The sequence below is a fragment of the Lithobates pipiens genome, unplaced genomic scaffold (genome assembly GCF_037356315.1).
Source record: "Lithobates pipiens isolate NorthernLeopardFrog02 unplaced genomic scaffold, aLitPip1_a1.2 Scaffold_8, whole genome shotgun sequence".
Classification (NCBI taxonomy): Eukaryota; Metazoa; Chordata; class Amphibia; order Anura; family Ranidae; genus Lithobates; species Lithobates pipiens.
Genome location: NW_027507903.1, coordinates 344,478,846 through 344,505,710, shown reverse-complemented (window position 1 = coordinate 344,505,710; position 26,865 = coordinate 344,478,846). Strand labels below are relative to the sequence as shown.

The window sequence follows — 26,865 nt, the reverse complement described above, 5'->3', positions numbered from 1 at the left end:
CCGTCGGACCTTTGATGTTGAAAAGTCCGGTCGTGTGTACGCGGCATTAGAATTACACCCCAAAACAAATTTTGCTATGCCTCCCAAGTATGGGGATACCACATATTTGAGACTTTTTAGCAGTCTTATGAATAATGTGGCCCAAAATCCACGAAGCACTTTAAAGCTCTCAAAGAGCATACATTTTGCATCTAATTTTGTGACTACATTTTACATTTTGGGGGAGCGCCTTAAAAATACATTTTTGAAAGAAAATACCCCAAGGTATTTTCTAAGAAGCATAGTGAGACTTTTAAAGATTTTATTTCCTGACAGGCTCCATGGCAGCATACGTGTGGGTTAGCCCCGCCTCCATAATTACCCAATAGGACCTCTACTCCCATAAATCTTTGCTCCAAGCTGCTATCCGTGTTCCTTTTTTGTCCTCCTCCATAGGACAGGTGTTTCCTATCTGAAGAGATCTTCACTACGATCAAGTCGGCCGACTATCAAGCTTTTGTTCCTCCGATAGGCCCTGTCTGTTAAGCATGGGTATGGAGTGTATGGCAGAGTAGCGCTGAAGGCTTGGTTTGTCCGAAGATAAAGTGCGCACGGCTTATTACCTGCTATGTAAGGTGGCCATTATCTGCCCGGTGGATCGGTGGTGTGTGCTTGAACCTGTTCGGCCAGGCGATCGTTGGTGGAGTGGTGAGCTGTAAAAATTCCGTTTTTCATGGCAGCAGTGTTTATGTGTTTTTCTTTTCTATCTGTGTCTTTTCATATGCCAGCTGGTTCCTGTGCATAGGCGCTGACGCTTCCGCGTTCCAGCAGCCTTTCTCCCCCTGTTTCCGGGTCCAGCGCTGCGTTCTGCGCATGCGCGGACCCAAATCCAAAGCGAGGCTTGGTTCCCGCGCATGCGCGCGGGCATCTCGCGTCTGACGCCGCTGATGACGTCATGGGCGCCATATTTAAAACACAGTGAGAGATGTCAGAATTTGGGAATGATTGCAGGAAATTCAGCGACTTCCCGGGGCCATTCTCTGGTTGGTGTAAGGTAGGTTACGATCTGCTCTGATGTATTATTGCTCCTGTGTTTTTGTATGGCTGCTTATGAGGGTCTATTGTTGTTACAGTCAGCGTTCTTAGTCATGGATGCCTCACTGCCTACTAGTGACCTGCCCGCTTGTAACAGGTATGTGCATGGCTGGATTGCTGTGTATATGTGGAGTATTCCTTAGCATTTGATACCAGCCTGGTCTGTATCTCTCTCTCTCTCTTGTATATTTCCTTATAGCCCTTCTAGGTCTGAACCGCATTACAGTGCGCATAGTCGCAGTGGATCGTCAAAATCGCACCACCGCAAATCATCGTCAAAGTCTGGTTACCACAGGTCTTCCAGATCTGGACAACGCAGTGGTCACTCGCACTCAAGCAGAGGACCAGATAATTCATGTTGGGGCTGTAAGATGCCCATTTCATCAGACAAATCGCTCTGTGATCATTGCTTCTCTAAAGTCGCAGATGAAAGAGATGGTGCGGATCAACGCTTGGAATCTATGGTGAGAAGAGTGGTAAAGGAATCCCTGCAGCAGAGGGAAGCTCATCACGCTATGGAATCCCCCTCAGACCCATTATGTCCTTCAGGAGGTGAAGGGCTCTTACAAGAGACTGGGGAATCTTCTCAACCAAGCCACCACTCTGTGCTCTTGTCTGACAGCGAATCGGATCCAGAGGATCCAGGAGTAGGATTTGATTATGCTTTAGTACCTGCTCTTGTCAAGGCAGTGAAAGAAGCTTTAAAATGGAAAGAACCCACTTCTTCCCCCCTCCCCAAACAAAGAAAGTTTTTCAAACAACTCAAAAAGGAACGGCAACATTTTCCTTTCCTATCCGAATTGGGAGAAATCATTACTGAAGAGTGGAGCAAGATTGATAGGAAGAGCTCCATGCAATCAAAGGTGTCTAAATTGTACCCCTTTAAGGAGGATGATGTGAAGCACCTTGAATCAGCTCCTCTGGTAGACGCAGCACTTATGCGTTTAGTTAAATACGTGACTCTCCCTTTAGAAGACACGGTATCTTTCAAAGATCCGTTAGAGAGAAGAATTGACTCAGATCTGAAAAGAATTTATCTAACTTCAGGGATGGCTTGTAAACCAACTTTGGCTTTAGCTGCAGTCTCAAAGGCTATTGAAATATGGGCCGACAATGTTGAAGAGTTCTTGAGAGGTATCTCAGTGAATACGGCTAAAGACTCTCCTATTCAGGAGATCAGAATGGCATCAGCTTTTTTGGGGGAGGCATCTATTGACATTACCCGCCTTCTGTCTCGGGCTATGTTGGCAGCGGTCTCGGCACGCCGTGCTTTGTGGCTCCGTCCCTGGTTGGCGGATCCAACATCTAAGCAGGCATGGTGCCGTATACCATTTGAGGGTACCTCCTTGTTTGGTAATAAACTAGATAGCGCCATATCCCGGGCCACGGGTGGGAGGTCTGGGTTCCTCCCTCAGGACAGACGTCTTCAAAACCAAAAACGTATTTTCTCAAGAAGGCAGACCTCGGATCGCGCTAGAGAAGCGCGCAGTTATAGGCCTGGCAGGGAGTTCTCTAGATCTTGGAGGTCCAGACAATCCTCCCTTAAGAAAACCTCAAAGGGGGCTTCCGCAGGTAATCAAGATTCTACCAAATCTTTTTGAAATTGGGCCCGCTCAAACATGTCAAGTGGGGGCTCGCCTTCTTCACTACCGACATGTTTGGGCGGCCTCAATTCAAGATTATTGGACCGTCAAGACGGTTTCCTCGGGTCACAAGTGGACTTTCATCAACACTCCGAGGTTAAGGTTCATTCCCACAACAATTCCAGGCTCAGAGGAAAAGAAACAGGTCCTATTGACCTACGTAAGTTGTTTGCTGGATCAAGGTGCAGCCGTGCCCGTGCCAGAAGACGAACGTGGCGAAGGCATGTATTCTCCTCTGTTTATGGTTCAGAAAAGAAATGGCGCATGGAGGCCGGTGATAGATTTGACCCACCTCAATTCCTTCATTCGCAAGGAAAAGTTCAAGATGGAGTCTCTTCTTACAATCCAACAGTCAGTGCAGCTAGGGGATTGGTTAATCTCAATCGATTTGAAGGACGCATACTTTCATGTGCCAGTAGCAAGGGATTTCCAGCAATTTCTTCGTTTCGCAGTTGGCGATCAACACCTCCAGTTTACCTGTCTCCCATTCGGGTTGACGACATCTCCTCGGGTCTTCTCCAAGGTACTCCTAGCGATAGTAGCTCTCTTACGAGTCAAAGGAGTTCGTCTCCATCATTATCTGGACGAATTGCTCCTATTATCCCAGGACAGAGATCAAATTCTGGAACACAAGAGTTTAGTCATCTCCACTCTGCAGACGTTTGGTTGGCTCCTGAACCTAGAGAAGAGCCATCTGGTTCCAACTCAAGTGATCGTGTTTCTAGGGGCTCAATTCGACACATTAAAAGGCACTATCTCCCTGCCGGAGGAAAAAATCAGTGTGATCCGGGACAGGATTCACAAGGCTTGGGAATCATCTCATCTTTCGGCTCTACAATGCTTGAAAGTGATCGGCACAATGACGGCCACCATCCCTATGGTGAAGTGGGCCCAGTGGCACACTCGTCCCTTCCAGAAAGGGTTTCTGCAACAGTGGGATTCGTCCAATCAAACACAGCGCATACACCTTACACCAGCGATGAGGATGTCTCTCCTCTGGTGGCTTCAAGGGAAGAATCTACGCAACCATCATTCGATAGTCCCCATTTCCTGGATAATAGTAACCTCAGATGCCAGCAACAAAGGTTGGGGCGCCCATTGCCTTACGGAAGTAGCTCAAGGAAGGTGGTCGTTCCCGTCGCGGTATGTGGTCTCCAACATCCTGGAGTTGAGAGCAGCCTTTCGAGCACTCATAGCATTTCACCATCTGGTGGCAGGGTCGTCAGTAATGTTAAGACTGGACAACACAACTGCAGTTGCCTATATAAAGAAACAAGGAGGGACTCGCAGTTGGTCTCTATTACGAGAAGTAGAACCAATAATGATCTGGGCTCAGAAGAATGTGGTCAACATTTCTGCTGTTTACATCCCAGGAGTCCAGAATGTTCAAGCAGATTTTCTATCAAGGGTCAAAATAGACAACAACGAGTGGTCCCTTCACAGGGATGTCTTCGAGTGGCTTCTGACTCTGGGAGTATCTCCAGAGGTCGATCTGTTCGCTTCGCCGTACAATCGCAAGATGCACAGATACTACTCGAGGTTCAGGGATCCTCAGGCGTTCGGGATAGATGCTCTCACGGATTGTTGGAAGTTCCAGAGAGCCTATGCCTTCCCTCCAGTTCCTGTAATCCTACAGTTCCTTCGGAGGCTCAGAGGGGAGAAGGTGGAAATCATTGCGATAATACCATTCTGGCCCAACAGGCCTTGGTTTCCTCTGCTGTTGCTCCTCAGCTATCAGGACCCAGTTCCCCTGCCTCTCAGGCCAGATCTACTGTCTCAAGGCACGCTGTTACACCCGTGCCCATCCTGTCTACACCTCAGGGCATGGTTCTTGAGAGGGGAAGGCTAGAAGCTCTAGGTTGCCCAGAAGAAGCGATTCCAACCCTTCTTAGTGCCAGACGGAAGAGTACCAATAAAGTGTACGAACGTATATGGGCCAGGTTTATGGGCCACATGTCTTCTAGGTCAAATTCATATAATTCTCCAGCAGTTCAAGATATCTTGTCTTTCCTTCAGTCAGGGTTAGACTTGTCTCTGGCAGTTAGCTCTCTTAGAGTACAAGTTTCAGCCATTTCAGCCTTTACAGGAGTTTCGTGGGCGAATCACACCTTAATTCAACAATTCTTTAAAGGAGCTATCAGGCTTAGGCCTCAAAAGAGACCCAGGTTTCCCAAATGGGACCTTCCGTTAGTATTGGACTTTCTTTCTGATCTTGGGAAAGGTTTGGATGCTCCCCTGTCTTTAGGAGATCTCACTATCAAGACGGTGTTTCTGGTGGCAATAACTTCAGCCAAAAGGGTGTCGGAAATTAGGAATCTTGGGTCAGTTGAACCATTTCTAACTTTCTTTCCGGACAGAGTGGTCCTGATCCCTATGCTTGGATCAAATCCAAAAGTCACATCAGTATTTCACGAAAATCAGGAGATCGTGCTACCTACGTTTAGAATGTCAGACAACCAAGAGATTCATCCCCTGGATGTTGGTCGCACCTTGAAACAATATCTGGACGCTACAGCCTCGTTCAGACGAACAGACTTTCTTTTTGTCCTTCTTCATGGCAAAAATAAAGGGATGCGAGCATCAGTAAGATCAATCTCATCTTGGGTGGTCCAAACGATTCAAAGGGCATACAAGGCAAAGGGCATGGTTCCTCCTGAGGCAGTGACGGCTCATTCAACTCGGGGCATCTCGACCTCTTGGGCAGCAGTTCGACATGTCGCACCAGAAGTTATCTGTAGAGCAGCTTCCTGGTCTTCAATTAATACCTTTGTTTCCCATTATTGTGTAGAGCCAGCTGCGCTTTCTTCTGTTAATTTTGGTTTACGAGTATTGTCAGTGGACAATGAAAAATAAAATTCTAGTTTCTTTGCTCAACATTTTTAGCCCACCCGGGTGTGTTTGGCGAGTTATTTCCCACACGTATGCTGCCATGGAGCCTGTCAGGAAAATGGAAAATTTATATCAAATACTTACCGTAATTTTCCTTTCCTGATGGGCTCCATGGCAGCAGGAGTTCCCTCCCAAATGTTGGAGTAGGCTAGTTACGGAACACGGATAGCAGCTTGGAGCAAAGATTTATGGGAGTAGAGGTCCTATTGGGTAATTATGGAGGCGGGGCTAACCCACACGTATGCTGCCATGGAGCCCATCAGGAAAGGAAAATTACGGTAAGTATTTGATATAAATTTTCCATTTTTTTGCTACAAGTTTTTGGAAATGAAATTTAATAAGTTATTTCCCCCACACAGCATGGGTACACTTAGTATTACACCCCAAAACACATTCTTCTACTTCTCTTGAGCATGGGGATACCACGTTTGAGATTTTTTTCAAAGTTTTTACTGGTTATATACCTGACATTGCCTCTTGTGTATCATAAAAATCAACTAAGCCCTTGTACACACGGTCGGACATTCTGACAACCAAATCCGTTGTATTTTGTCCGACGGATTTTGTCTGACGGATTTTGTCCAAAACTGTTGCATACACACTGTTGGACAAAGTTGTCGGAAAATCCGATTGTACATAACGTGATGACGTTATTTCGTTTGGATGGGACTACGTTCAGGCTAGTAGCCAACAGCTTTGGTCTAGGAATTTGATCTGAGCATGCGTGGCACCTTGTCCGTCGGAGTAGGCTACACATGATCAGAGTATGTCCGATCGGAGCATTTTGTCGGAAAATTTTACTGGCAAGTTGGAAAAGTTGGTTCGTCGGATATTCCGATGGAAACAGTCTGATGGAGACCACACACATAGGACACATTCCATCGGAATCTCCGACCCTGTGTACAAGGGCTAAAATTGTATGAAAAACATTGTATCATAATGCTCACATCTGTACAAGTGGTCAGGATAGCTTACAATAGTGGTACAAAAATCATGTTCATATTCATATATATATATATATATATATATATATATATATATATATATATATATATATATAAAGAGGGTGTATTTAAAAAGGCCTATGATGCACCTCTCAGCGCCAGATTCAGCAAACCAAGAATTCAAAAAGTAATTATATCATATATACATGACCCATCCAGTTAATAAAAATAACCAAAGAGGTCTACAGGATAGCAGCCGTTTTAAACAATAAAGCAATTATGTAACAGGTAGTACAAAAATAAATCAGTTCAAATACTGAAAATTTCAGTACTAAAACAGCACTGTAAGTCAAGTCCAAGGTAGCACCATATAGAAAAAGTCCTTAATGTGCAGAAAAGGTGACAATAGTGGTTTGAGCAGCGTTGTAAGGTGATATCAGTGTTTATTTCAAGTGCTGTTAATATGCCATCCACCAGATTTGCACAGGTATTTACCACGTGTAGCACGTACCCCCCTAGGGGGTTAAACTCACCAGACAGAGCTGAAAAAAAAATTAAATTTTCCATTTTAGTGCAGTGGCTCTCAGCCTCAGTCCTCGAGTACCCCTGCCTTTAAGGAGGTATTTAGATTTACCACATTTCCATTGCCATCCACTAGGGTCCGACTGCCAAAAATGCTTGCTCAGCACTGTCCATGGTGTGTGGTGCCCGGGGGCGGGCGGCAATTGTGTATATATATATATATATATATATATATATATATATATATAAATATAAATAAATAGCGGTATTAAAATAAAAAAAGTGGTACAGTAGCTTACAATAGCATTACCTATGGCAGTCAGCATCCATGTAAGCCAAGCAAACATGACGAGCTGGTTCTTAGCTGCCCACAGGAATTATACACATTGCTCTGTTCACTAGTCAGGAAGTACAAGAGGCCAAATGAAAGATTACCTGTGATTCCAGGAGTGCAGTTGTCTGCAGATGATCTGGGATTTGTGTCTCGCAGGAACCTAGTCAGTGTTGGGTCAATTCAGGCAATCAGAGAAGTGATCAGCAAACAGGCAAATGATCAGTTCAGACGGCAAGCAGAAATGAGGTCAAGCAGCAGGCGAAGATGGCACTGCATTGGTGTGGCAGCAATCAGAAACATTTTTGCTGGCTTACTATGGTCCGGTGACACTGAAACTGGTGTGGCAGTGATCAGGAACTCTGTTGCTGGCTTACACTGGTTTGGCAATATTGCCCCTGATATGCCCATTATCAGGAATACTGGTCTGGCTTACACTGGTCTGATGAAACTGACCTTGGTGTGGCCAGGATCAGGAACACTGGTCTGGCTTACACTAATCTGGTGAAACTAGCACTGGTGAGGTGGCGATCAGGAAAAATGGTCTGTTTTACATTGGTCTGGTGATGGCGGGACTGGTTTGGCTAGCAATCAGAAACGCTTTTGCTGGCTTACACTGGTCTGGTCACACTTGGACTGGTGTGGCAGTGATCAGGAGCACTGTTGCTGTCTGCACTAGCCTGCTGTTGCTGGGAGTGGTGTGGCTAGCAAATAGGAACACTGTTGCTGACTTACACTGGCCTGGTGGTGACACTGGGACTGGTGCGGCTAGTGGTCAGGAACATTATTGCTGGCTGCACTGGTCTGGAGACACTGGCATTGGTGTGGTGGTGATCAGGAACATTGTTACAGGCTTATACTGGTCTGGTGACACTGTGCCTGGTGTGACAGTTATCAGGAACACTGTTTCTGGATTATATTGGTCTAGTGATGCTGGGACTGGTGTGGTTAGTGATCAGGAACACTGTTGCTGGCTTACACTGATATGGTGACACTTGGACTAGCATGGCACTGATCAGGAACAATAATGCTGTCTGGTGACACTGGAACTGGTGTGGCAATGATCGGGAACACTGGCCTGACTTTCCACCAGTCTGATGACACTGGGACTGGAGTGGCAGCAATCGTGAACACTGTTCCTGGTTGCACTGTTGTGCAGGGCTAGACTTACCATTGGGCTTGACTGGGCTCAAGCCCATGGGCCCCCCCAATAGGGGGCCCTGCGGGCCCTGCCAAGATACATAGCCGAGTGTACTTGGCGTGGCTCCACTCACAGTCATACCCAGTCCTGCCCTATGATGGTCATAAACACAGGAACTGGGCGTGACTGTGAGCCGAGACGAGTACACTTGGCTACTCTCGGCTCCTCTCGGGACTGCGAGAGGACCCGAGAGCCGCCGAGAGGACATGAGAGCCGCCGAGATACACAGGACTCTGTATCTCGGCAGTGCCATTTTTAAACTTCAAGACTGCAATGACAAGGCTGCAAATGACACTGGGGCAAGGCTGCAGATGATAAGGCTACATTGACAAGGCTGCAATGACACTGACAAGGCTGCAGATGGATGGGCAAGGCTGCAGATGGACACTGATAAGGCTGCATTGATGGGCATTTAAATGTAAGTTTTTTCCTTAAAATTCCCTCCTAAAAGTTTTTTTCCTTAAAATTTCCTCCTAAACTTGGGGTGCGTGTTATACGCCGATAAATACGGTAATGTATAGAAGGTAGGGCCCAAAAGTGGTGATCAGAAATACTGTGGTTGGTGGCACTGGTATGATAACACTATACTGGTGAGCCTAGAGATCGAGAACACTGGCTGGCTGCACTGATATGGTGAAACTGTACTGGTGTAGCAAGTGATCAGGGACAATGCTGCTGGCTACACTGGTGATATTGTAATGGGGTGACTAGCGATCAGGGACACTACCTGGCTGCACTGGTGACAATGTACCAAGGTGGCTCTGTAAAAAAAAGAAAAAAACCTCTGCCAATGACTATAGAAAACACTCTGCTTTCTCTCACAGCCAGTCTGTGTGAGAAGAAACAGAGCAGTGGCTGCAACATCCTTTGTTTCAATTTTGGGATTTGGGTAATAAAGATCACATAGCTCAGAGATTTTATTGGACCTGGGCCCTATTCTGCGATCTGCTGTTTCAGATGAGCACAGTGATCACAGAGAGATATAGGGAGCGCATGAGCAGCACAAAGGGGAGACTGTTGTAAAATGGCCTCCCGCCCTCAAGAGACAGCCATTTATGTACAATAGCTGAAAAAGTGGTTGAGTTGCACTTCAAGCCAAAAAACTGAAAATTGTTTCATACTTACCGTAATCTTCCTTTCCTGGTGCCTATCCATGGCAGCATACCAGTGATAACTCCGCCCCGAAGTCCTCCCCTCAGGATAGTTACTAGCTTATAAAAAGGAAACCCATATCCCCCCCTAGCATTCTCCAATTATATCGAATACCAGGGAGGGTATGTATGCTGCCATGGATAGGCACCAGGAAAGGAAAATTACGGTAAGTATGAAACAATTTTCCGTTTTCCTGGTGCCTCCATGGCAGCATACCAGTGATACAATGAATAGCTAAAACCAGGGTGGGTAATGCTTCAAAGGAAAACTTTATTTAAGGCAATGCCAGGGCTGACTCAATAGTCCTTCTACCAAATTCCACCAAAGTTAGTGCCCCTGGGTCAATTCTGTAGTGACGCATGAACGTATTTGGAGACGTCCATGTGGCTGCCTTGCAGATAGTCTCTAAAGATACGCCTGTCCTTGCCGCCCATGAGGACGAAACAGCTCTAGTGGAATGAGCTCTGACCGCCGGCAGATCCAACCCTCTTGCTTTATACACCTTTTGAATTAATTTGCAGATTCCAGAGGCGATAGTCCTAGATGTGGCTTCTTTCCCTTTATTCCTACCCCATGGTATTATGAATAGCCTATTCGAGGACCTAAAGGGACTCGTGACCTGTAAGTAGCGTGCTAAAACTTTTGAAATGTCCAGTTCTTGTACCGCCCCAGAGTGTGGGTCTGTAAAGGTTGGTAGTGCCCAGGCTTCAGAGAGTGTGGCACGGGAAGAAACTTTTGGGACAAAACCATGCACTGTCCGTAGTTCTACCCTGTCTGGAAAAAGGTTATGTGCTCTTTTTCTGCCCTCAACGCTTGCAACTCTGAAGCTCTTCTTCTTGAAGTACTAGCCACCAAGAAAACCGGTTTCAGGGTTAGGTTCCAAAGTGAAGCAGAATCCAATGGGATGAACGGTTGAGACTTTCTAGAACCAGAGGTAGATCCCCAGCTGGAAAGGAACGTTTTAGCGGTGGGCGAATCTTCTTGACTGCCTTAAGGAACTGTACGATGAGTGCATCTTCTGCCCATCTTTTCTGGGTACTCGCTGAAATAGCTGCCACTTGGACTTTTAGGGAGCTTAGGCTGAGTCTCAAGTCCAAGCCTGATTGTAAGAATTCTAAGATTACTGAGGTGGACAGCACAGCTGGGTTCAACTGTCTGTCTTCCGGAATCTGTTTGAACTTATCCCATATCTTTGAGTAAATTTAATTAGTAGAGGGCATCCTTGCCTTTAATAGGGTTGACATTACGCCCGCCGAACATCCTAGGGATTGGAATCTTTTCTGTTCAAGATCCAGGCATGTAAGTTCAGCTTGTGTGGGGGCTGGATGAAAAAACTTTCCCTGTGAAAGCAGTTGCGGGAATACTGGGATCTTGACCGGAGGACGTACACTGAGGCTCGTTGTCAAAGAGAACCATGGCCTCTTCGGCCAATAGGGAAGAACTGTCACAACCCTGACTGGCTCCCTCGATAATCTAAGCAGAAATTTTGCAACCAATGGTCTGGGAGGAAATGCATATGCCGTCTTGCAGTGCCACGGGCACGATAAGGCATCTATCGCCTCTGCTCCAGGGTGAGGTAGGCGGGACAGGAACCTTGGCAACTTTGCGTTTGTCGGGGAGGCGAATAGGTTTATTTCCGGAGGTTTCTGTAACTTCGCAATCCACCTGAACACAGCCAGATGGAGCGACCATTCTCGCTTTCTGGGAAACAGCGAGATAGGAGATCCGCCTGTTGATTCAAACGGCCCGGGAGATAGATTGCTTTCAAATCCACCAGATTTCTCTCTGCCCACAACATAATAGGCTCTACCTCTCTCAACAGCATGAGGCTGTGAGTTCCCCCTTGACGTTTTATATATGCTACAGCTGCTTTATTGTCCAGACGGACCAGCACCTGTTTCTGACGTACATGTTCCTCCAAATTTATCAGTGCCAAATATACCACTTGCAGCTCCAGGATATTGGATATTATTCCCTCTGTGGGGATATCCCATCTCCCTTGTACCTCCAGGTGACCACAGTGTGCCCGCCACCCCTTCACGCTCGCATTGGTGGTAAGGATGGTCCAAGAGGGACTTGTAGGAGGCAAGGCCTCGAGATGTTGTCTTCTTTTGTCCACCATAGCAGACCCTTCTTCATGGATGTCAATATCGCTATCCTTTGATACAGCGAGTTCCTCTTCCATTGTGTCAAAAAGCCCCATTGAAAAGTCCTCAGATGCCAATGGGACCAGGGCACCATCGGTATACAGGCTGACATGGTCCCTATCAGACTTAGGCAATTTGACACCGACAGGTGAGATTTTCTGAGCGATCGCTGTCATTTTCTGGGGGGGGGGGGCACATTGTGCCTGCCTTGGTGTCAGAGAGGGCACCTAGATAAACCATTGCTTGCGTCGGGATCAGGACCCTCTTTCCTGTGTTTATTAGCCACCCAAACTCTTTCAGAGTGGACAGAAGAATTTGCCTATGCTCTACCAATTGGTCTGAACTGTATGCTAGCGATAGGATGGCGTCCAGACAATGGAAAACTCAAAGTCCCTTCTCTCTGAGGAGTGCTAGAACTGCAATCAACACCTTTGAAAATATTCTTGGCGATGTGCACAGACCAAAAGGAAGGCACTGAAATTGAGCGTGAGTTGATCTTACTGCCACCCTCAAAAACCTTTGGAAGGCAGGCAGCATGGGCACATGGAAATACGCATCTTGCAAATCCACCGAGATCATCCAGTCTCCTGGTTGAACTGCCTGTACGATCGTCTGTAATGATTCCATCTTGAAGTATTCCAACTGAATAAATCGATTTAACCTTTTCAGATCCACTACCGGCCTCCACTCTCCACCCCTTTTGGGGGTAAGAAAGAAAGGAGAGTAGAACCCTGTGAATCTTTCGGAGGGAGGGACAGGTATCACTGCTTGTTGCACCAGCAGGAGTTGAAGGTAACTTTGCAGAGCTTCTGCCTTTTGAGTTTAGGTTGGGATCTTTGTTTGAATGAATGAGACTTGTGGGGGCTGTACTTGGAACGTCCATAAATGTCCGAACCTGACCGTAGATACCACCCACAGGTCCCTGCATCTGTGCAGCCAGGCTTCTGCTAACTCCTTCAAACTGGCACCTACTGGTGAGGATGACCTCTTGTCAAAAGGACTTCGCACCCTCCTGGGTGCTGGGGAGACTTCTTTGCTTATTTGTTTTCAAGAAAGTAGCCTGAGTGCTTCTCCAAGTCCTTTTGGAGTCCCTACTTTGCCGGAAGTTGCTGGAATTTCTATTTCTAGATCACTGATATTTAGACGACACCACTCGAGAACGCCTAACCCTTCTATCCTGGGGGAGCAACCCTGATTTTCCCCCAGTCACTCTGCCTTTTCCAGCCTCTTTCCAAAGAGGGCCTTCCCATCAAACGGGATTTTGCAACAATTTTGTTTGGATGCCGCTTCCGCTGCCCACGACTTTAGCCAAAATGCTCTTTTGGCCATGTCAGCATGGAACATTGCCCTGGCTGAATATCTCATGGTGTCTATTGCAGCCTCTCCAATAAAATCTGCCGATATTTTAAGCTCATCCAAAGCTTTAATAATATCTTTGGGGACATCTTCTCAAATAGCCTCCTTGATATTCTCCGTCCACACTTTGACCACATTGGAGACTGAAGCCAGGGCCACTGATGCTCTGCAGGCTCCGCCAGCCAACTGGTAGGCCTTCTTCAGGTCCGCATCTATTCGTCTATCCAATGGGTCCCTAAAGGAAGCTGAATCTTCCATAGGAAGGGTAATATTCTTCCGCCACGTCAACTACCGGAGGAGTGTCCAGGAAATCCGCATCCGAATCCGCCAGAGGATATAACTTCTGAAGTCAAAATAGAAAGGAAGTTGGGACTTTGAATGAAGCGGCTGGAGTGTGGAGGTCAAGGTAAAAAAATAATTTAATTGAATTCATAGTAATGTATAATACAGAGTAAATTCATATATATACATACATACATGTACAATTATTTGGCACAATATATGTTTATGAAAACATCAAGGTGTATGTAAAAACACATCAAATCAAGAAGCATGTATAAACAATAAGTAGTATGTAGAGCAACAGCATTGCCTAAAAGTGCCTCAGGGCGACATATCCGGTACCTATGTCTATAATGGCATAATATAAACGTAAATGTACTGAATTAATGTAGGTATCAACGTTAGGGCGTAATAGATATCGCTGTAGCATCCAATGTAGCTCGACGCATTTCGTGGATGTATCTCCACTCATCAGGAGTAGATGCGACAGATTCCTGTAAAATGTATAGATATAAAATGTATAGATATAATAAACCACACTCTGTATAGAGGGGAATAGATACAGTACAAAAGGTGCTTTCAAAGGAAATTAACCAACATATCTACCATCCCCGGCAGCAAACGCAGCAAACGGCAACTGGCCCATGGTGAGTTGGAGGCACAGATCCCCCCCCACCTCAGCTCCTTTTTTATTTTTATTTTTTTATTATTTTTTGGAGGCTCTACTGCTTCTTCCTAACCAATGGCTTGTTTAACCACTTGAGACCCACGCTATAGCCGAATGACGGCTACAGCGCGGATCTCCTTTGCCAGGACTACGTCTATTGACATCGTCCCGTGCACGAGCGGCCTGCGCGCCCCCTGAGGGGCGCGCGCGGCGCGCTCTGTGATTGGCGAGTCTATGAGACTCGCCTGATCACCGATCCGAGCAAGGGGTCGATACCGACCCCTTATCACGTGATCAGCTGTCAGCCAATGACAGCTGATCATGTGATACAACTGAGCCGGTAATCGGCTATTATTCCTCCTCGCGCTGACAGCTTGAGGAGAAAAAAAAGAGCCGATCACCGGCGGCCGTGATCGGGACATCAGTCCCAATCACGGCCACTCCTGCCAGTGCCCACCTGCCCCCTGCCAGTGCCCACCTGCCCCCTGCTTTGCCACATCAATAAAAAATGTGTCCCCCCCTGTCAGTGCCACCCAGCAGTGCCCATAGTGCCACCCAGCAGTGCCCACAGTGCCACCCAGCAGTGCCCACAATCTGCCTCAACTAAGGTGCTGCACCCCAGTGCCACATATCTTTGCCCATCATTGTCATCTACCAGTGCCCATAAGTGCCCAGCAGTGCCACCTATCAGAGCCACCTATCAGTGCCACCTATCAGTGCCCATCAGTCCCATCTATCAGTGGTACCTATCAGTGCCCCTTAGTGCCACCCATCCGTGCCACCCATCTGTGCCATCTTATCTGTGCCCATCTTTGCCCATCAGTGCCGCCTTATCTGTGCCCATCGGTGCCGCCTTATCTGTGCCTATTAGTGCCGCCTTAACTATGCCTATCAGTGCCCACCAGTGCAGCCTATCAGTGCCCACCAATGCAGCCTATCAGTGCCCACCAATGCAGCCTATCAGTGCCCACCAGTGCAGCCTATCAGTGCCGCCTCATCAGCGCACTTCAATGAAGGAGAAAAATGACCTGTTTGCAAAATTTTATAACAAACTATTAAACATGATTTTTTTTTTTTTTTGCATCTTTTTTTGTTTGTTTAGCAAAAAATAAAACTCCCAGCTGTAATTAAATACCACCAAAAGAAAGCTCTATTTGTGGGAAAAAAATGATAAAAATTTCATTTGGGTACAGTGTTGTATGCCCGCGCAATTGTCATTCAAAGTGCATCAGCGCTGAAAGCTGAAAATTGGTCTGGGACTGAGGGGGGTTTAAGTGCCCAGTAAGCAAGTGGTTAACCACCAATACAACTGGTTGCGCTAGCGAAAAAATTGAATCCATACGGATCCGATTCATCTATGGAGTCCTCCGAGTCACTTTTGTCTCCTGCTCGGATAGGTGGGCTTGATGTAGCGCCTGCAGGGGCTGCAAAAGAAAGGGCCAGGAACGTATAACTCCCGCCAGAGGAACCCTGCGGAGAGGGGTTCAGCTGCATTAGTTCAGTTAAGGAGTCTTTGACTACTCTTTTAATAAGGTCTGTGACCTGCTCAACTTCGGTCCCCTGAATCGCATAACCCTGCACGCAATTTTGTCCGATATGTTTATCTGGTAAAGGCGTCGCTCCACATGCCCTACACTCTTTGATCTCTCGTCTAGATGGGCTGCTTGACTGCTGCCTTTTGGAGGATGACCTTTAGACTGATGATGAGAGCTAGACGAACGGCTGTGTCTTGAGCTTGGACTGGAGCGTCCATTTTGGTGGCCAGAAGTCTGATTAGACGTGTTCTGGTGTATAGGGCTGAAACTAGAGTAACAGCCCAAGGCACTCTTTTAGTCTAATTCCTTTCTTCTTCTTTTTTTTTTTTTATAAAGTATGTATGTGCCCTTTCCTAAGAAAGCGAGGGTCTTGGTCAAATGGCGGCTGGCTCATAATTGTGAAGGCAAGTAAGGGCGGAAAAGGCGACTGAAATAGAAGCTAAAAGAATGGACAGGAAAGAATAAAAAGGCTCCTAAAAAAATGTCATTATCTAATTCTACGAATTTCTTTTTTTATATATATTATTTTTCTTTATTACAGATGAGATACATATACATACATATATATATATATATATATATATATATATATATATACACACACGCACACACATACATAAACTATATACATATTTTTAACTAACTGCAAGCGAAAAATGGAAATACTCCCCAAAGACCCCATATTCCCTAGAATTATATAGGTATACATATATACATATATGTACATTCACAAACATATTGACTAATCCTTACCGGATACCAAAGTATACAAACTACACAAAGGTTTAATCACTCAATTAAATTAGATAAATTAAACACATATATACACATATATACATATACACCTATATACACACCTACCCACATACATCTCTGAGTAAGGTAAGGAATAGACCACTTACTAAGTTGAAATGGTAGAGTTGCAGGAGCACTCTCAGGTAGGACAATTTTATCAGAGCCTGCCACCTTTAGCTTGTTTGAGCTTAAAGGGGTTGTAAAGGTAATTTTTTTATTTTCTACATAGGTTCCTATAAGCTAGTGCATTGTTGGTTCACTTATCTTTTCCTTCGATTTCCCTTCTAAATGTTTTTTTTCTTTTGTTTTCTTTGTCTGAATTTCTCACTTCCTGTTCCTCCCCAGTAAGCTGTTCAGTAAGCTGTTCTGGCTGACTAACCACCAGCTCGGATGATGGTGAGAAGTTTACTGAGGAGAAACAGGAAGTGAGATATTCAGACAAAGCAAAAAAACATTTAGAAGGGAAATCAAAGGAAAAGGTAAGTGAACCAACAATGCACTAGCTTAAAGGAACCTATGTAGAAAATAAAAAATTTACCTTTACAACCCCTTTAAATGGAGAGGGGGGAGGGGAAAAGGTAAGCAAAGGAAAATAGACTCAGAAAGAGCCCCTACCTGCCTTCAAAGACCAGCATAGCCTGTCTGCAGAACTGAAGCCCCTGTTAGGAAGCTGTTGCTGCTGCCCCAAAAGACCCTCAGAAGGGGCTCCCCTCTTTTCAGTGCTGTTAGCAACCCAAGACAGGGAACTGCGTCTGGGAGAGGCCAGAACCCAGACGGAAGCTGCGCCAGGCAGAGGTAAGAACACATACAAAACTATCCATCAGGTATGAGGAAAAAAAAGGAGAATGCTAGGGGGGGATATGGGTTTCCTTTTTATAAGCTAGTAACTATCCTGAGGGGAGGACTCTGGGGCGGAGTTATCACTGGTATGCTGCCATGGAGGCACCAGGAAAGTAGTTTTTAACTTTTGACAGAGTAAGGAAGTGATAGAGTGAGTTAAAAACCCTGTCTTCCCTAAATTTCATGGCTGTCGGTGTCCCAGGAAAAGAAGGTTAGCCTTTGCTAAATATATATTTTTTTAATTAGTCTGGAAAAAACTAAATACAAGCTGATTTAAGAATGGATGAATTCATTATGTTGCGGTCCATGATTATTAAGTAATAGTTGATCATTTCCAGGTATTTTGCATTCCTCAGAAGATGATTTACATACAAGTTACTCATTGTGCGTAATACTGAAAATATTCTATGAAATGTTAAAATGTGCTAAAGTTCTTACTGCCATGACATATTATTCAGTGTCTTTGTTAAGTGTCGAATATTTCACTTTAAAAGAAAAAAAATAGAACAGAGCAACGTTCTTATCATAAGTTTTATGTACACTCAGCATACTCACAAGTGCTTCCTACAGCTTTATTTTCTTGGCCACCACAAATGCCCAGGGTGGTTTGCTATAACATGTCTGTTTTTTTTCTTTCAAAGATCTATTATCAGTTATGTAGTATTAAGCTCTTAATTTCAAATTATCTTACAATCTTTACCTCCCCTTAAGTTTACAGAGTGGATATAAAACTCACACCAAAATGAAAAACAATCAAGACAACTTGGCACCGCATCAGAAAATAGCAAACCTATTTCTTGTGTGCTATGTGTAATCTACTGAAGATCCTCAGTCTACTCTGTCTTATTTCGGACTGTTCTATGGCATTCCCTAACTTAGAAATTGAAAAAATTATTGAAGACTTGGAAACGTTGAAGGATAAGAAGGATAAGGTAAGATGCTGCATGGTATACATTTTATAGCATTTTTCCTTCTCACTTTCAACCTGATCATTAGTAAATTAAATGGGTTTTACCTAACCCATTATATTATAGATGTTTCAGAATTGAAGTAAATGTAAACCCTAACCAGATGATATTTTGTTTGCTAAAACACTGCATCATACACTACTGTTGATCTACTCTAGTCTCCTTGTAGCTAATCCCTTTCTACATCCATGAGCTTCGGAGGAAGTTGTATGAATCAGGACAGGATTCCCGATGGCTCTGAATGAGTTGGTGCGGCCACTCGTGGTCTCCACTGAAGGCACATTAGGGCGAAAGATCAGTTGGTAGACAGGGGCAGGGTTTTGTCAGCCTATAACAGGAATTAGCTAAACAAGGACCTTCATGAACAGATCACCAGGCTATAGATTTATTATGAAATTATTTTAGTGTGTTAAAAATGATGGCATTAATAACTGGGTTCAAATCTTCTGACAATACTAAGTATGTGCATGAGCGCACTAGTGCAAATGCTCCGATACCTGAAATGGAAAATGAATGGGCTCACATCGCACTGCAAAAAAAATCACATGTGATTTGAACAGGAATTTGGTGCGATTCCTGTCCAAATCACATGAGATTTCCCACCCGTTCCTGTGTGAACCCAGGCTTGTCACACTGACTTCAGCCTGACTAGGGTATAAGGAAAAAATATATATCTAGATCAGGGTTTCTCAATCTTTTAATCACAAAGGAACCCTCCAAATAACTTTCCAGTCTCAGGGAACCCCCGCTAAAAATTATTATATCTACAACTCCTGATACATTGGTGTGATGGTCATTGGGAAGGATGCTCCATACACCTGTGGTCATTGGAAAGAATTACCCCTTACAGATAGCTTAAAAGATCAATGGTGTCAGTGGAAACTTATCTGAGAGGCAGACATTGCTCATTGCTCAAGGAACCCCTAGCAACTTCTGGAGGAACTCTGGTTGAGAAACCCTGATCTAGTTATATATATCTATATCTATATAGTTATCTATTTATATCTACTGACAGTTAACGGTTTAAAAAGGGGGTTCCACCCTTGCAGAATAAAATTAAATCTCCCAGTAGTTAAAACATAAAGCTATACTATGGGAGCAAGCTTTTTTTCTAAACCAATTCCAACAGAGACCTTTGCTTTTGTTTATATTCCTACTGCACGGAGCATCAGCTCATGAAACAGATATTGACTTGCTACAATTGGTTTTAATAGTTACAGGTCTTTAATGGTTATGAAGTCAAATAAGGCTAACTACAAAGAGAATGCAAAAATAAAATAAACATGTACAGAAGGAAATAATTGTTTTTTCTGCATCATTATGGGTTCCTAACAGAGATTTTAAAGGGGTTATAAAGTCAGAAGGTTTTTTTTTTTTATTATTTGAATGCATTTTATGCATTAAAGTGGAGTTCCACCCAAAAGTGGAACTTCCACATATTCGTCTCCTTCCCCACTCCAGTGCCCCATTTGTTTTCGACAGGCCCCCTTCCCCACTTCCTTCCACGGCCGCCACCATCTCTCGGAAGTTCGGCCCCCCTCTTCCTTCCACAGCCGCCTGGACAATTAGAAAGCTCATGTTATACTTACCGGCTCTGTGTAGTGGTTTTGCACAGAGCAGCCTGGATCCTCCTCTTCTTGGGTCCCTCTTCGGCACTTCTGGCTCCTCCCTCCTGTTAAGTGCCCCCACAGAAAGCAGCTTGCTATGGGAGCACCTGAGCCGAGTCAAAGCTCCCTGTGACCATTCAGACATGGAGTCCTAGTTATGCCCCGCCCCCTCTCTCTCCTGATTGGCTAACTGACTTTGATTGACAACAGCGGAAGCCAATGTCTCAGTCAAGCAGGAGGGAGAGTCCCGGACGGACAAGGCACGATGCACAGCGCTGGATAGAGATGGGCTCACGTAAGTATTGGGGGGTGCTGGGGCAGCTGCTGCACAGTTAGATTGTTGCATGCGTGGCTAGGTTAAAGGACTTGGTCATCTTAAATTGAATATAGCGTGTCTATGTGCATTTGACAACAAGATCTTGTTCCTAAAGTGGTTCTGAAGGTAGAAGTGTTTTTATCTTAATGGATTGTATGCATTAAAACAAAAAAAAAAATCTATGTGCAGTAACCCTCCTCAGCCCCCCCTAAAACTTACCTGAGCCCCAGCTTGATCCAGCGATGTTCCTCAAGAGACTCGGCTGTCTGGGACTCTCTCCCCTGATGGTTGAAATACATAGCAGGTGCCATTGGTTCCCAGTGCTGTCAATCAAATTCAGAGAGCCAATGAGGAGAGAGAGGGGACAGAGCCAAGCCGCGGCTCCGTGTCTGAATGGACACATAGGGCAGCAGCTCGGCTCGGGTGTCCCCATAGCAAGCTACATGCTGTGGGGGCATTCGGTAAGAGGGAGGGGTCAAGAGTTCTGGCGATGGACCTGAGAAGAGAAGGATCTGGGATGTTTGATATTTTTAAACAAAAAAAAAAGACTTTTGTATCACTTTAAAGTGTATGTAAACCCTTACTGTATAAAACAACCTATTCGGTTTAAAATAGAAATGAAAGGCAAAACATTTGTGTATAGATGTAAAAAAAACACTATAAATATCTCTCTTCCCCCGTTTTTCATGAGGGACCACATACCTTTTGTTTTCAGCTGCATAAGGATCTCAGAGACCTATGGGAAGAGAAACGGCATTACACTAATCTTCCCATGGTGAATGGCTGTGCGTGGGGGGGGGGGGGGCATGTCAGGATAAGTCTTATCATTAGAGGATAGCATGCTGTGTTCTCAGCACTGCTAGAGTACTGATCAGGCTGTTCTCTCATCCCTAGTGTGGTCAGTTTTTGATAGGAAAGCAGAGGGACTGGCAGGAACACCAGGTATTTCATACAAAGGAAGCAATTCAAAGAGGACAGGATACTTTCTCATACAAGTACATGGTACAGCAGGCACATATCAAGAATATGAAACACTGGGTTTACTTATTCTAATGGATGTAGCTTATACAGACTTAATGAATTAGGATCACTCATTCACACTACTTATGTGACTTTTTCTATTTAAACTGATGCCCTAACTTAGTATATCAGTTCAATGGGGTGAAAATACAAATTTTACAATTTTCAATGAACTCACCTGTATCTCTGCTGGACTGGCCATTTAGTGTCATTAAAAAAATCTAAATATTCATGTTTGTTTTTTTTTTTTGTTTTTTTTGTAGCTGAATTGCTCAGGGCAACTGGTACATTCTCTGAATGAAAATCGGGTAAGACAATGAAACTTATGATAATACAAACACACCACACCTGTAATGGTAAAGGAAAAACAAAAATAAAATTTACAGTAACATAAGAGGATTGTGCAAAATATTTTTTTTTTCAAATATAGACTTTATTTATTTAAACAATGCCCAACCTGGGCGCACATATAACATAGACATACAGTTGGGGTACATGGGGGGAAGGAAGGGAAAGTGCCCAGTAAGTTCGATACAGGGAGATAGAGGGGGAAGCAGACATAACTTACATACAGTACATCTCAAATTAACATGAGTTCTTGTAAGGTCACGTTCATCATCATTCCGGCTACCACAGCCCATGTGGGCCGAAGCACTGCGCGAAGCAACCATGGACTCACTAGACGCCTAATTCTGAGCCGCCTCCCCCCTCTTCCCCACACCAGAACCCCATTGCCCCGGTAAACAATCGAACATCCGAGGTCAGAGTCTAACAGTAAAGGGGACAAGGACACACAAGGGAGAAAGGCCGGGGAAGGCTGGGGGAGAGAGAGGGGAGAAAGAAGAAAAAAAAAAAAAAGAAAGGGGGGGGGGGAAGGGGGGGAGAGATCTGGTTGATTCCGGAACACCACGTCATATACTTGGACCAGGTTGCAAACTATCTCACAGGGTCCTCAGGGAAACTCCTTCAGGGGAGAGAATAAACTGATGCCAGAGAGCCCACGTGGTTTTAAATCTTTCCTGTTGTTGCCTCCCAGATAGCACCAGGTCCTCTAGTTTACTAACGTCCTCCACCCTTCGAATCCAGGACGCCGCAAAATAGTTTTTATTGTGATTACTGGATACACCTGTACAATTTTTAAATGATCAAATCAAAATATTTAAACCGAAGGTTAAGAGAACATTATTTTTAAACTCACAATCTACAATATCTCACAAAAGTGAGTACACCCCTCACATTTTTGTAAATATTGTATTATACCTTTTCATATGACAACACTGAAGAAATGACACTTTGCTACAATGTAAAGTAGTGAGTGTAGAGCTTATATAACGGTGTAAATTTGCTGTTCCCTCAAAATAACTCAACACACAGCCACTAATGTCTAATTCTGGCAACAAAAGTGAGTATACCCCTAAGTGAAAATGTCCAGATTGGGTGCAAAGTGTCAATATTTTCTGTGACCACCATTATTTTACAGCATTTCCTTAACCCTCTTGGGCATGAAGTTCACCAGAGCTTCACAGGATGCCACCGGAGTCCTCTTCCACTCCTCCATGACGACATCAGGGAGCTGGTGGATGTTAGAGACCTTACGCTCCTCCACCTTCCGTTTGAGGATGTCCCACAGATGCTAAATAGGGTTTAGGTCTAGAGACATGCTTGGCCAGTCCATCACCTTTACCCTCAGCTTCTTTAGCAAGGTAGTGGTCATATTGGAGGTGTGTTTGGGGTCGTTATCATGTTGGAATACTTCCCTGCGGCCCAGTCTCCAAAGGGAGGGGATCATGCTCTGATTAAGTATGTCGCAGTACATGTTGGAATTCAAGGTTCCCTCAATGAACTGTAGCTCCCCAGTGCCGGCAGTACTCATGCAGCCCAGACCGTGACACTCCCACCGCCATGCTCAACTGTATGCAAGACACACTTGTCTTTGTACTCCTCACCTTGTTGCCGCCACTCACGCTTGACACCATCTGAACCAAATAAGTTTATCTTGGTCTCATCAGACCACAGGACATGGTTTCACTAATACATGTCCTTAGTCTGCTTGTCTTCAGTAAACTGTTTGCAGGCTTTCTTGTGCATCATCTTTAGAAGATTCTTCCTTCTGGGACGAAAGCCATGCAGACCAATTTGTTGCAGTGTGCGGTGTATGGTCTTAGCACTGACAGGCTGCCCCCCCCCCCCCCCCCCCACGCCTCCAACCTCTGCAGCAATGCTCGCAGCACTTATACATCTATTTCCCAAAGACAACCTCTGGATATGACGCTGAGCATGTGCACTCAACTTCTTTGGTCGACCATGGCGAGGCCTTTTCTGAGTGGAACCTGTCCTGTTAAACAGCTGTATAGTCTTGGCCACCGTGCTGCAGCTCAGTTTCAGGGTCTTGGCAATCTTCTTATTGCCTAGGCCATCTTTATGTAGAGCTGCAATTCTTTTTTTCAGATCCTCAGAGTTCTTTGCCATGAGGTGCCATGTTGAACTTCCAGTGACCAGTATCAGAGAGTGAGAACGATAACACCAAATTTAACACGCCTGCTCCCCATTCACACCTGAGACCTTGTAACATGAACAAGTCCCATGACACTAGTAAGGAAAATTGACTAATTGGGCCCAATTCTGACATTTTCACTTAGGGTTGTATTCACCTTTGTTGCCAGTAGTTTAGACATTAATGGCCGCGTGTTGAGTTATTTTGAGGGGACAGCAAATCTACATTGTTATACATGCTGTACACTCACTACTTTACATTGCAGCAAAGTGTAATTTCTTCAGTGTTGTCATATGAAAAGATATAATAAAATATTTACAAAAATGTGAGGAGTGTACTCACTTTTGTGAGATACTGTATGCTGTGATGAAACTCATGTGATGAATAAAAATCTGAAAATTAACAAATTTTATTGCTGGTGAATTTCTGCTGTTATAGCTTTTTATTTTTAACTGCTGATAATATTTCCTCACTTCCTGTATAGTGAAAACATTGTTACTGTGACAGAAAGTGAGAGGGAATTTATTTAAAACATATATCTAGGAACATTCCATATTTTTAACATTTGAAATATTGCATGTGAATAGGTTGTAGTACAACCTGCAGTCAGCAGGTTGCACTCGAGCTGGTTCTTCACGACCTTTGCCAAGTTAGCTTATTACACTTCTATGAAAAGGCTGTAATTAGATCTGCTATTCAGAGCAACTCAAAAAGACAAATTCCTTTATTATATGCTTGTTGAGTCCTTAAAATAGAGTAAGCAGCCCCTTTAGGACTCTGCAAGCACTGAGGGGGATTTCTGAAAAAGTAAGAAAGACTATGGCAGGCCATAGATGATGGGATTTTCTTGACTGCAATTGTGTTCTCCCGGTGGGGGGGGCAGTGCGGGGAGCCGTGCCTGCCAGGAAAACATAGTGATTATTGTTAGTGGCTGTAGCCGCCAAGGATGAGCTTCGAGTTCGAGTCAAACTCATGTTCGACTCGAACATTGTCTGTTCGCCTATTCGGCGAACAGTGAACAATTTGGGGTGTTCGCAGCAAATTCGAAAAGCAGCAGAACACCCTGTACAAGTCTATGGGAGACATCTAAAGTGCTAATTTTAAAGGCTAATATGCAAGTTACTGTCCTAAAAAGTGTTTGATGACCTGGGTCCTGCCCCAGGGGACATGGTTCAATGCAAAAAAAAGTTTTAAAAATGGCAGTTTTTTCGGGAGCAGTGATTTTAATAATGATTAAAGTGAAACAATAAAAGTGTAATATTCCTTTAAATTTCGTACCTGGGGGGTGTCTATAGTATGCCTGTGAAGGGGCGCATGTTTCCCATGCTTAGAACTGTCCCTGCACAAAGTGTAATTTCTGTAGAAAAAAAAGTCATTTAAAATCACTCGCGTCTATAATGAATTGCCGTATTAACAGAGAACACTCATTGAAAGTCATTGATAAAAAATAAAAAAAAAGCGTGGGGTTCCCCCAAATTCAATTACCAAGCCCATCAGGTCTGGTATGGATATTAAGGGACACCGGGTCAAATTTAAAAAAAATTGACGTGGGGTTCCCCCTAAATATCCATACCAGACCCTACAGGTCTGGTATGGATATTAAGGGGAACCCCGCATCAAATTAAAAAAAAATTGATGTGGGGGTCCCCCTAAATATCCATACCAGACCCTTTATCCGAGCACGCAACCTGGCAGGCCGCAGGAAAAGAGGGGGGGACGAGAGAGCGCCCCCCCCCCCCGAACCGTACCAGGCCACATGCCTTCAACATTGGGAGGATGCTTTGGGGTCCCCCCCAAAGCACCATGTCCCCATGTTGATGGGGACAAGGGACTCATCCCCACAACCCTGGCCGGTGGTTGTGGGGGTCTGCGGGCGGGGGGCTTATCAGAATCTGGAAGCCCCCTTTAATAAGGGAACCCCCAGATCCCGCCCCCCCCTGTTTGAAATGGTAAGGGGGTACAAAAGTACCCCTACCATTTCACAAATAAAGTGTAAAAAATAGTTAAATAAGACAAACACACTTTTGAAAAATTCCTTTATTAAAAAAAAAAAAAAAAAAAAAAAGATTCCAGCGGTGGTAATCCACTCTTGCTATCCAGCGACAGATGATCATCTCTCCGGGGTCCAGCGATGGCTGATCTGATCCAGCGACGGGTGATTTCTCAGTCCAGCGCAGTCCATCCATGCATCCTCTGTCTCCACTGTCGGAGACACTGTGGGGATCCCGACGGCCTGACGTTTCTTATATGAGGAGGGCGGGGCCACCCGTCACCTGACCCCGTCCCCTCTGATGTAACGCAGGTTTCCGTTACATCAGAGGGAGCGGGGTCACCCATACGTCATTGGGGAAGCTCGTCTTCCCCCACTAGCATCATGAGGGGGCAGGGTCAGGTGACGGGTGGCCCCGCCCTCCTCATATAAAAAACGTCAAGCCGCCGGGATCCCCGCAGTGTCTCTGACAGTGGAGACAGAGGATGCATGGATAGACTGTGCTGGACTGAGAAACCACCCGTCGCTGGATCAGATCAGCCATCACTGGACCCCAGAGAGATGATCATGCGTCGCTGTATAGCAAGAGTGGATTACCACCGCTGGAATCTTTTTTTTATTTTTTTTATTTTTAATAAAGGAATTTTTCAAAAGTGTGTTTGTGTTATTTAACAATTTTTTACACTGTCTTTGTGAAATGGTAGACCCCCACAACCACCGGCCAGGGTTGTGGGGAGGAGGCTCTTGTCCCCATCAACATGGGGACATGGTGCTTTGGTAGGGACCCCAAAGCATCCTCCCAATGTTGAGGGCATGTGGCCTGGTACGGTTCAGGAGGGGGCGCTCTCTCGCCCCCCCTCTTTTCCTGTGGCCTGCCAGGTTGCGTGCTCGGATAAAGGGTCTGCTATGGATTTTTAGGGGGACCCCATGTCAATTTTTTTTTAAATTTGATGCAGGGTTCTCCTTAATATCCATACCAGACCTGAAGGGCCTGGTAATTGAATTTGGGGGAACCCCACGCTTTTTTTTTTATCAATGATTGTTCTCTGTATTACGGGAGCCGACAATTCATTATAGCCGTGAGTGATTTTA

General features: G+C 45.0%; 1 protein-coding gene across 1 annotated transcript in view; it reads left to right on the top strand.

The window, feature by feature from the left end:
* Positions 1 to 17,893: 17,893 nt before the first annotated feature.
* Positions 17,894 to 26,865, top strand: part of LOC143962561 (uncharacterized) — a 65,665-nt gene continuing 56,693 nt past the window's right edge. Inside the window, exons 1-2 of the mRNA XM_077471827.1 lie at positions 17,894 to 18,310; positions 21,553 to 21,597. Of these exons, the coding sequence (XP_077327953.1) occupies positions 18,185 to 18,310; positions 21,553 to 21,597 (171 nt within the window). The 5' untranslated portion in view covers positions 17,894 to 18,184. The remainder of the gene's footprint in view (positions 18,311 to 21,552; positions 21,598 to 26,865) is intronic.